Source organism: Polypterus senegalus, chromosome 6 (assembly GCF_016835505.1).
Source record: "Polypterus senegalus isolate Bchr_013 chromosome 6, ASM1683550v1, whole genome shotgun sequence".
Classification (NCBI taxonomy): domain Eukaryota; kingdom Metazoa; phylum Chordata; class Cladistia; order Polypteriformes; family Polypteridae; genus Polypterus; species Polypterus senegalus.
The window spans coordinates 65680943-65693357 of NC_053159.1; the positions used below are offsets into that span (position 1 = coordinate 65680943).

At 40.6% G+C, this 12415-nt stretch overlaps 1 protein-coding gene across 2 annotated transcripts in view; it reads left to right on the forward strand.

Moving 5' to 3' along the window:
* LOC120531106 (matrix remodeling-associated protein 8-like) overlaps window positions 1–12415 on the forward strand; it is a 28057-nt gene that overhangs the window by 5481 nt on the left and 10161 nt on the right. For both annotated transcript variants that reach the window (XM_039756191.1, XM_039756192.1), the window contains one exon: window positions 387–842. In XM_039756191.1, coding sequence (XP_039612125.1) covers window positions 387–842 — 456 coding nt within the window. The remainder of the gene's footprint in view (window positions 1–386; window positions 843–12415) is intronic.

Here is a 12415-nt window from a genome sequence, read left to right on the forward strand (position 1 = left end):
AAGGATCTACACTCCAGCCTGAAATATATTGGCTATGGTGGTCTCTCAGCAGTGACATCAATGTGGACCTACATTTTGAGATACCACCCAAAAAACATAAGGCACATAAGAAAACACACAATATACAAATACTAAAAAATAAATTGACATATCAATATTAACAAAATGTAATTGGAATATAATAATTCAAAAACAACAAAAATTGCTATAGAAGGGAAAGTAAACATAAACCTGGGAACAAATGCTTGCTGACCCATAACATTTCATGAGATATGTGCAGTGTATGGTACCCTTTTGTCCTGTTTTCAGAGCCTCACTTTGCCCTTTTTTTTTGGACCTTATTGTGTTACACTCTTGCTATCAGAAATTTTTATTTTTTGCTTTAGCCCGCAAAGAACGACGTTATTGGGATGGAGATAAAGTGGTGGTCATGGCTCTGGTTGGGTCAACTGTTCTGTTGCCATGTGTGAACCGGAGGCAGGTGTGGACCGAGAGGAACAGTGAAGAGGAGCAGCAAGTAGTGCACTGGGATCGACAACCACCAGGAGTCTGGCATGACAGAGCTGACCGGCTCATTGATTTGTATGCCTCGGGGGAGCGGCGTTCCTATGGACCACTGTTTCTGCGACAGAAGATGAACATTTCAGAGCAGGCCTTCTCTTATGGTGACTTCTCTCTCACTATCTCAAACCTACAGCCATCAGATGAGGGCATCTACTCCTGTCACCTTCACCATCATTACTGCGGCCTGCATGAAAGGAGAGTCTTCCTATTGGGCATTAGCCCTCCTATCATCAAAAACCAGACAAGTGTCACCCAGACGGCAGCTGCAACTCAGCAAGGTAAGCGACTATATCTCACCCATGAATAATGAATATGGAATTTAGCTCTTGCATGATGTGAGATGATTGTGTGTTTTCAAGCATAAAAAGTAGCCATTATGTGCCCAGCATCTTAGTATTTTGTTGGTGATCAAGAAAGATGTGAGACAAGTTGCTGGTTTGTAGCCCACAAAGGTTACTTTTCTGTAGTTACTGAGGATCCATCATGTGAGTTTTTGCAATCTGTGCTCCTCCAAAACATTGAATGTATCACCGACTGGCAGCATACAATCCATATGAGTATAAATGGATGTGAATCCATACTGCGATATACTCTGTTATACTGAGCCAATTAGAGTTACCAATAAACTTAAATAAACCAGACAGGCAGGTAGGCATTGTGCTGCAAAGTCCACTTTTTGGATTCACATCCAGAACTCTACATCTTTATGGCAGTGCCTTTGTACCATCGTGCCAAATGTGGCCAGATCAGAGTTCAGTTTTCATCAGATGTAGAATCATCTGCTTCTGCAATGATTGATCTGGTTTTGTGTGGTTTCAGCAAAGCTGACCTGGGCACACAGATAAGACGGTCCATGCAGCCACATGAATTTGATCAAGAACATAGACGTTCTCCATGCATACAATTATCATTTTTTTACCTTATTCAGAAATTAAGAGTTTAGAAGCCAAAGAAGAGTAGCATACACTGAAGACTATGAAGACAAAGTTTAAAGAATACTGAAAAAATTTCTTCTTATTTCCATCCATCTATCAATCCATCCATTTGCTGGACCTGGTCAATTCAGTTTTAGAGTTATGTTGAGTAGGAATGACTTGGCTGGGCTGAGCACAAGGAGAGCGTGAGTCCATCACAGGATATGCTTTCACTCATCTCTTTATTAGGTCAAAAATAAGAAAACTAGGTGTTAAAAGAAGGAGTTGGGGCCATTTATTTGCCTGAGTGATTTCTTTCAAGATCTACCCATACATTTTACAATCCTTTTGAAAAAGTTGTGGGTGACTATAACCTGTCCCAGTAGCACTGGGCAAAGGGCAGGAACCAACCCAGTGACTGGTGACCAGTCCGTAGCCAGGCCCACTCGCACACAGATCAGCACTAACAATCACATGGGGCCAATTTAGAACTGCCAGTTCATTTCACGACCCAATATTTACACAACTCTTCTTGGGTAAAGGCTGATATTTAGTGTCTACAACAATGAGTGAGGAACTGGAATTTAAAAGTTTCATATTCTTTTGTCCTGCCTGACACTTAATGCTGATAGAATGGGCTTCAGCCACCCTGAAGTCCTGGACAGGATTGAGTGGGTTTCAGAATGCCATGTGCATATTATCAAGGTTTTTATTTTTCTGTGTTGTGTTCAAATAAGAGAAACACATACTCAAATTTCAAATAAGTTTTATGAGTATAACAGGAAATAATTTACTACTGTATCATGTGGACGTATTTGGCTAACAAACGTGCTATTAAATTTCATTATTTTTTCATCTGCTTCTCCGTAACTTCCAAAAATGGGGTATTATTTAATTTTTGGCACATGCCCACACTCACCCTTATGTGTATAAAACCCATCATACCAGACATTGCCCGAAGCTGACGCTCAGGCAGAGGTTTGGTAAGCCTACGCGTATAGCTTACCAATTAAAAGCACAAACCATGCCAAAATCAGATAACTGCTGTCCATGGAAAGCGAAAATTGATCTCCACTGTGAAAGATGAGGTAGACAGATGTTGTGATGAGAGGGGCATTGGACTGAATGGCATACTGAATCCGGACATTATTCAAAAATCATTCTGGGCTAAAGGTAGGTACATGCAAAAAGAAACATTGAGTATTAATGAACACAAACCATTCGGAAACTTCTAATTTGTTCAGTTCTCTATGCTGAATTTTACAGTAGAGTGAGATATGAATTTAGCATATAGGGTAGTGGATGGTGCGTATATGTTTGGCCAATGTAGTTTGAAACATGGAGGCTTACTTCATCAACCGGTTTTCTGTTATAAGAATGGAGTGGAGATTATGTTTTCGGAACTTGGGGTCTACTGACTGTAGGACCACAGAAAGACAGATTGCTTTGTATTTAGAGTTAGGGCCACCTGTTCTGTCCTCGGTTTGCCAACACATTGATTCTGAGAGTTTCACATATTTTCATTAACACTTGATGTTTTTGTTTTGTCCAAAAAATGAGCTTTTATTAGGGGCCATGCGCATCTCCCTGTTATGAGTGAGTGAGCAAAAAATAGTGAAATAGTCTGAGTCCTTTGAAAAAGAAATATAAAACAAGCTGGGACCCACACTAACCTTCCCAGTGAAAAGCTTTATGTCAGGCATCCTTATCCCCAACTCTCCTGGCTGGCTTTGGCCTACACAGGCCTAAAAGGGGGTTTGGTGGCAAAACAGTTTAAATGCTCCAAAATATATCAAAATACCTCTCAAGATAAAGGAGTATTGTAAAACATTTGATATGAGAAAACAGTCAACAAGGAATCTTTATAAAAAACAGCAGAAGCCAGAAAAATGAAAAAATCCTATCCAGAAAAAAAGGCAAAAGTCCAGTTTTAAATGCAGTGATTATAATTCCAAGGCAGAAGCAAGAATTTAAAAGTCAGAAAAAGATAATACTCATGATTCTACACTTCTTAAAAAAAACAACCACCATTAACCCCAATAAACACGTGACGGGCCTACTCTCCAGCCTCCTTCAGCAGTGACGCCACCCACAAAATACATGGAACATATGAGAACACATAATACTTAGATAGTAAATAATAAATACACAGAACAATAATAGCAAATAATGCAATGATACAATATGTTAATGAGAAAAAAATGCTTTAAACAAGAAGACACAGGAAAGGAAAATAAACATAAGCCAAGGAATGCAAATCTGGCTGAAACATGATGCTATCAGCTTTATATCTATGCATCTATCAAAATGTGTTAATTATGAAAACTGAAATTTGGTTGAAAAACAAAACTTTTCATTAGGCCATTTATTAAAAAACATTTCTTGTATGTTACAGTCTTATGGTTTCCCTGGATGTCTAATGTAATTCCTCATTAGGCAATTTAAAATTCTACAACTTGACTTAAAAATAAAATGTCTGCACGCTGTTGTTGAAATTGGTGTAAAGGATGAAGTCAAGGCAAATCATGTCTGACCTTTTTTCATCTTTATCAAGAACTTGGGCGTCACGGTGGCGCAGTGGTAGCGCTGCTGCCTCGCAGTTAGGAGACCCGGGTTTGCTTCCCGGGTCCTCCCTGCGTGGAGTTTGCATGTTCTCACCGTGTCTGCGTGGGTTTCCTCCGGGCGCTCCGGTTTCCTCACACAATCCAAAGACATGCAGGTTAGGTGGATTGGCGATTCTAAATTGGCCCAAGTGTGTGCTTGGTATGTGGGTGTGTTTGTGTGTGTCCTGCGGTGGATTGGCACCCTGCCCAGGATTGGTTCCTGCCTTGTGCCCTGTGTTGGCTGGGTTTGGCTCCAGCAGACCCCCGTGACCCTGTGTTCGGATTCAGCGGGTTAGAGAATGGATGGATGGATCAAGAACTTGTCTTAATATTTGAATAAAATAAATTGATCATTTTAAAGTCTAAGTAATGAAAAATAACCCCCAATGAATAGGTTGTGTAAGTGTGCACTCCTCTTAATAATGGGAGTTGTAGCTCCAATCATATCAAACTCATCACATTCCACATTATAAATGAAAGAAATTTGCCTTCATGTGAAGTGATTTAAAGGTGTGTTGGTTACACAATAGTTAACAATTGATCTACAGACGTTTTTGGTTTTCTGCAAGGTACATTGTCGAAGAAGAAAATAATAGAATTCTGCATGCATTAAACATATCACGAGACAATGTACACACCGTTATTAAGAAGTGGAGGAAATATGTCCCAAGACATTGCAAAGTTAGGACCTCATTCTAAAAGTGATTGATTACAAGAAAGCTCATGAAGAAGGCTACCAAGAAACCAGCAGCAACCTAAAGGAGCTACAAGAATATTTGGCAGTCACACATTCTCCACAAGTCCAAATTTTAGAGTAGCGAACACTACATCACACTACAACAAAAGAACATCCAAATCCATATAAGGTTTTCTCCCAGAGCCATGCTGGAAAAAATGTCTTCACATCTGATAAGACCAAGGTAGAATTTCTTGGCCTTAATTCTAAAAGATATCTTAGGCAGCATGCCAACTCGGTTTATCTCCCGAAGAATGCAATGTCTGCTGTTAAGAGTGGTGGTGAAAGCCTTATGCTATGGGGCTGTTTTGAATCAGCCCAGACAACAGCTCTTCTCGGGTTAAAGGGGGAAAAGAATAAATCTACATATCTGAGATATTTTGGCATGAATCTGGCTTCCAGAAAGCTGAAGTTAAAGAATTATTTTAGATTTCCGTTCTGCAATATCCTGAAACAGACAGTCAACTCGGCCAAAAAATTACTTAAAAAAGGGAAGACCAATATCCTGAATTAGCCCAGTTAAAGCCCAGAACTCAGTTTTCAGTTTTATAGAAACTCTGTGGACTATGTACAGGAGATCTCACTGTAATCTGACTGAGTTTGAGTGTGGTTCAGGAAAAAAAAATGAGTTCAAATTACAAAATCTGAGTGTATGAGACTTATGGCTATAATGAAAGCAAAAGATGCTTGCACAAAGTATTGACAAAATAATGTGCACCGCTTTATAACCAAAATGCACAAAATAAACCAAAATGCACAATTATTAAAAAAAAGATCTGCTTCTTTTTCACTTAAATAATGTTGGTTACAAGATCTTGTTGGGGGTGGAAGTGGGAGTCCTGACGTGATGTGTCGTGTCTTAACTTCAACCTTTGCAGTAATACAAGTAAGAGGGACAGCAACACCACCTCTTATTTATTTCCAACACTTCACCAATACATGATCCATTTCCCTCCTGCCTTTAAGATAGCAATGATATGTACAGATTTTACAGTGGGCAGGGGCACCATACAGGACAACATTTGTGACATTGTAATCCTGCACACAAATTAGTGTTCACTTTTTTTCTGTGTTATTTTAATTTCTCAGTAAATTTGGATGCATCTTTGGGGGCATTTTAATATTTACAAGGATGAGGAGTCGGTACCCAAAACCTCTGACTCAACTCATGGTTCCACTGACTCTGACTCCTCTCTTTGTAATTTGACTAATATATTTAATATGTTGATTGAAAGCATATAACATACAAGATACAAGGCACTTGATCACTGCCAGCATGAATCATCAGGCTACTTTTTAGCATTAAAGAAGTTACAAACAATGAGTAAGATAAACATAAGACATAACTTAGAAAAATAAAAAATCAGGAGTGGTCTCCTTAAGACTTTCTCGTATACTCTGATATGGGGATGGATATTTGAAGAGTAAACCGCAAGACAATGATTGTATTTTTGCATTATGTACATTAAAGAACCATCAACAACAAATCAAATCACATTAATAATATATTGAACAACTATTAAAAAAGTAAAGTTGAATAAATCAGACTCTGCAGCTGCATGAATAAAAGGTAATGTACCACTTCCAGTTAATGGAAATATCCCATAAGTTGATGCAAATCTACAACCCCAATTCAGAAAAAGTTGGGACAGTGTGGAAAATGTGAATAAAAAAATGAAGCAGTAGTTTACAAATTTCCCTTAACTTTTATTTCATTGCAGACAGTATGAACACAAGATAATTCATGTTTTTTTGGTCAACATCATTTGATTTGTAAATAAACATCCATTCTTGCCATTCAGGCTTGCAACACCTTCCAAAAAAGTTGGGATGAGGGCAATTCAGGGGTAGTAATGAGGTATAATAACTAAATAATGATGTGATTTGAAACTGGTGATGTTAACAGGTGATTGCAATCATGATTCGGTACAAAAGCAGCATCGAGGAAAGGCCTACTCCTTTAAGAGCAAAGATGGGCAGAGGATCGCCGGTTTGCCACCAAGTGCGGGCAAAACTCCTTGAAATAATGAAGAAAAACGTTTCTCAAAGACAGATGGGAAGAGATTTGGGCATTTCTCCCTCTACAGTGCATAACATAGTGAAAAAAGAATCAGGGAATCTGGAGAAATTACCGTGCTCAAAGGCCAAGGGCGCAAGCCTAAACTGAATGGCCGTGATCTCCGAGCCCTCAGACGGCACTGCATTAAAAACCGTAATTCATCAATAAATGATATAACTGCGTGGGTTCAGGACTACTTCAGGAAGTCACTCTCAAGCACTACAGTACGTAGTTACATTAGGAAATGCCAGCTAAAACTGTACTGTGCCAAAAGGAAGCCCTACATAAATAGTGTCCAGAAGCGCCGTTGACTTCTCTGGGCTCGGGGGCATCTGGGATGGTCCATTGTGCAGTGGAAACATGTATTGTGGACAGACGAATCGGTTTTTCACATCTTTTTTGGGAGAAATGGACGCCGTGTGCTGCGGACCAAAGAGGAAAAGGACCATCCAGACTGTTACCAGATACAAGTCCAAAAGCCAGGGTCTGTCATGGTATGGGGTTGTGTCAGTGCCTTGCACTTCTGCGATGGCACCATCAATGCTGAGAAGTATATCTGAGTTTTGGAGAAACAAATGCTGCCTTCAAGACGACGTCTTTTCCAAGGACGCCCATGCTTATTTCAGCAAGACAATGCCAAACCACATACTGTGCGCATAACAAAGGCATGGCTGCGTAAGAAGAGGGTGCAGATGCTTGACTGGCCTGCCTGCAGCCCTGATTTGTCTCCTATAGAGAATGTTTGGCGCATTTTGAAACGAAAAATGCGTCAACGAAGACCCCGTACTGTTGCGCACCTAAAACGTTGTTTGCAGGAAGAATGGGACAAACTAACACCTGCAACACTTAGTCACTTGATTTCTTCAATGCCTAAATGTCTTTTAAGTGTTGTTAAAAGACAGGGGAACTGTACAAAGTGATAAATACTGTACTGTCCCAACTTTTTTTGAAATGTGTTGCAAGCCTGAATGGCAAGAATGGATATTTATTTACAAATCAAATGATGTTGACAAAAAAAAAACATGAATTATTTTGTGTTTATACTGTCTGCAATGAAATAAAATTTGAGGAGAATTTATAACTTGCTTTATTCTTTTTTATTCACATTTTCCACACTGTCCCAACTTTTTCTGATTTGGGGTTGTACGTTTTTTTACCTAATACTTGTATGCAAAATTTGGTTGACTTCAGTGAAGGTGTACTCAAGTTATTGTGTTTACATACACACACAGAGACAGACACAGAGATGTAATTCCAAAAACAGTATTTTCAGGAAGTCAAAAATGTCAAGATTCATCAAAATCTCGACATCGAATCTTTGGATGATTACAATACTTTCCCTATACTTTGAATATGAAAAAGTAAAAAGAGGATATATGTTTATTAAAAGACTAGAAGAAAATAATAGTGTAATAAAGCTAGTATATGTGAAATTAGAAATTTATATACTTTATCCTGCAATTTACATTTAGGCAGAGTTGAAGTTGGTACATTTTTACACCATTAAGCAAATAATTGCTTCCAGTGCCACGACTTCAACTCCACAGCCCTGGCAAAGAAAAAAATATTTGTTCATGATTGCTAGTTATGTTAGATTATTAGAACTGGCACTGCATCTCCTTTACTGTGCATTTACTTTTTTTTAATATAACAAACCTTAGCAAGATGAAAGAGTAAATAACAGAATTCCAGTATAATTATATAAAGTACCAAATGCAGTTTCTTTCCATCCTAACAGCATGAGTTTGTATCATAGCACATTAATTTCATTTATTTTTTCTTCTTCCTCTGTAAAGTGTCTGTTGTGGCTCAGATATTTAGAGAGTCACCAGAACACCACCTGACTGAGCTTGAATGGCTCTGCCAAATCTGTCACCTGAACTGAAATCGGACCCTCTTAGAATGAGTAGACACTGAGTCATATTCTCACAGGTTCCTACAGTTTTATGATTCTTCATTTAGGTAAGGTAGAAGATGTTGTATTCTGTGAAAAAAACAGTTATTTTATTTTATTTTTACCAGCTGAGTAAAAAAAAAAACTCACATTATAAGCAAAGTGAATGAGTGTTTTTTGCGCAGACATTACAGCTACCTTCTGCATCACAGAGTCATCAAATCAACCTGACTAGCACATAGTTATTTGTTAGAGTAGGGGGCTATGCCCCCTGCTCGCTTTGCTCGCCCACCCCCAGGGTGCACTGCATGCCAGCCACTTTTGTGTCTCTGCCCTTTGCGTTGTGAAGGGGGGGCTGAATGCACATTAAGGAGATGCGGTTGGATCAGCTGCTGTCTTGCTGTTGCCGAGCTGTGTGTTCTGCTTGTCGCGCTGCGTGTCGATCATTTAAAAGCCTGTGTAGCAGCTGTCCTTTTGTCTCACTGCCTTGTCTTGCAGGACATTAAAGTGTCTCTGAGAAAATCACGTATCGTCTCCTTCCAAGCCTTCCAAGATTTTTTTTATAGTAGAGAGACATTTTTTGTGGAATACATATTTTTACAGGCCATAATTTATCTCTTTCTGGAATCTTATATATACTGCTCAAAAGAATTAAAGGAACACTTTTTAATCAGAGTATAGCATCAAGTCAATGAAACTTCTGGGATATTGATTTGGTCAGTTAAGTAGCAGAGGGGGTTGTTAATCAGTTTCAGCTGCTGTGGTGTTAATGAAATTAACAACAGGTGCAGTAGAGGGGCAACAATGAGATGACCCCCAAAACAGGAATGGTTTAACAGGTGGAAGCCACTGACATTTTTCCCTCCTCATCTTTTCTGACTGTTTTTTTCACTAGTTTTGCATTTCGCTATGGTCAGTGTAACTACTGGTAGCATGAGGCGAAACCTGGACCCTACAGAGGTTGCACAGGAAATCCAACTTCTCCAGGATGGCACATCAATGTGTGTCATTGCCAGAAGGTTTGCAGTGTCTCCCAGCACTGTCTCAAGGGCATGGAGGAGATTCCAGGAGACAGGCAGTTAGTCTAGGAGAGCTGGACAGGACCATAGAAGGTCCTTAACCCATCAGCAGGACTGGTATCTGCTCCTTTGGACAAGGACAAACAGGATGAACACTGCCAGAGCCCTACAAAATGACCTCCAGCAGGCCACTGGTGTGAATGTCTCTGACCAAACAATCAGAAACAGACTTCTTGAGGGTGGTCTGAGGGCCCAACGTCCTCTAGTGGGCCCTGTGCTCACAACCCAGCGCAGTGGAGCTCGATCGGCATTTACCATAGAATACCAGAATTGTCAGGTCCACCAATGGCACCCTGTGTTTTTCACAGATGAGAGCAGGTTCACCCTGAGCACATGTGACAGACGTTGAAGGGTCTGAAGAAGCCATGGAGAATGTTATGCTGTCTGTAACATCATTCGGCATGACCAGTTTGGTGGTGGGTCAGTGATGGTCTGGGGAGGCATATCCATGGAGGGACACACAGACTTCTACAAGCTAGACAAAGACACCTTGACTGCCATTAGGTATCAGGATGAAATCCTTGGACCCATTGTCAGACCCTACGCTGGTGCAGTAGGTCCTGGTTTCCTCCTAATGCACGACAATGCCCGGCCTCATGTGGCAAGAGTATGCAGGCAGTACCTGGAGGATGAAGGAATTGAAACAATTGAATGGCCTTCACGATCCCCTGACTTAAACCCAATAGAACATCTGTGGGACATTATGTTTCGGTCCATTAGGCGCCGCCAGGTTGCTCCTCAGACTGTACAACAGCTCAGGGATGCCCTCATACAGATCTGGGAGGAAATGCCACAAGACACCATCCGTCGTCTCATTAGGAGCATGCCCCGACGTTGTCAAGCATGCATACAAGCTCGTGGGGGCCACACAAGATACTGAAAAGCATTTTGAGTAGTAGAAATTAAGTTTTTGAAAAAATGGACTAGCCTGCCACATCTTCATTTCACTCTGATTTTAGGGTGTCTACACAATTGAGCCCTCTGTAGGCAGAAAACATTTATTTCTATTAAAAGACTTGGCATCCTTTTGTTCCTAAGACATTGCCCTGTCGTTATTTGTATAGATATCCAACTTCATATTGAGATCTGATGTATCTAATGTGTTTCTTTAAAGTGTTCCTTTAATTTTTGTGAGCAGTGTATAAACATCTACACATGGAAGTGTGTGCGTCTGCCTGGCCTGGATGTGAGAGGTGGAATTGGGCTAAGGGCTCCAGCTCCGAGCATATGCAAGCGAGGCCAGCACATCGGCAAAACGAAACCTCCAAAGAGAGAGTCACTTGCTAATCTGTTATTACAGAAGCATGGTGAGCACATCGGCAAAATGGTATCCCTTTTGGTACTTTCCTCCCACTGTAAATACACAAGCGAAACCTCCTAGTAGAGAGATACCCAGAGTTGTTCCTTTCAATTACCTGACATCTCATTTCAATTTTTTTTTCTAATGATTTCAATAGTTTCTAGTACCCGTGTTTTTACACATGGGCTTACACAGCTAGTATTGAATAAGAGCCTACCTAGCTTTAACAAAGCTCTTTCCTTGTTCCACTTTTTCACTATTTCTTACAAGGGAATGGAGACACACACTTGGAGCCTAAAGCAATCGTTTAGGTCCTAATGGGAAACACGTGCACTTGTCTTCCGTAGCCACCCGCGTATGCACACCCCTGGAATGCAGTGCTGTATAAGGCCTTGCTGGAAAATCAGGAGATTTTCTACTTTACCTTCATCAGCTCATAAGAGCACATGTTGCTCTCCTCTTTGTGAATTTACTTACCTAACTTTAAACTATTTTCATGTATAGGCTCTCAGCTCCTCAGTCACAATTTCAACTTTCTGTGTGGTTTTTTTGAGCTTGGTTTGCAGTGCAATGCACCGTTATCTGTGACGACAGCCATGAGTACAAAACAAGCATGCATATGGCCCTCAATTCTTGTCAGAGGGTGCGGTTAACTGAAAGTCAGTGCGCAATTTAGATAGTTTGATTTAAATCCTTATCTTTGTAGTTGTTTTAGACATAAACATTTTTGTCCAAGTGGCTTGATTTTGCATAAATATCTGATGGGAATCTGCTTTCTGTTTATATTGCAGACGTAAAACCACATACGCCCATCATGCAACACTGGAAAGCTGATACTAATAAATGCTCCATAATATCCATCCATTTTCTAACCCGCTGAATCCGAATACAGGGTCACGGGGGTCTGCTGGAGCCAATCCCAGCCAACACAGGACACAAGGCAGGAACCAATCCTGGGCAGGGTGCCAACCCACCGCAGGACACACACAAACACCAAGCACACACTAGAGCCAATTTAGAATCGCCAATCCACCTAACCTGCATGTCTTTGGATTGTGGGAGGAAACCGGAGCGCCCGGAGGAAACCCACAGGGAGAACATGCAAACTCCACACTGGGAGGACCCGGGAAGCGAACCCAGGTCTCCTAACTGCGAGGCAGCAGCGCTACCACTGCGCCACCGTGCCGCCTGCTCCATAATATTTTAGATATAATTGTTTATGTATCATTTTGGTTAGAATGTCTGTTTAACAGACAGTCACAGTCA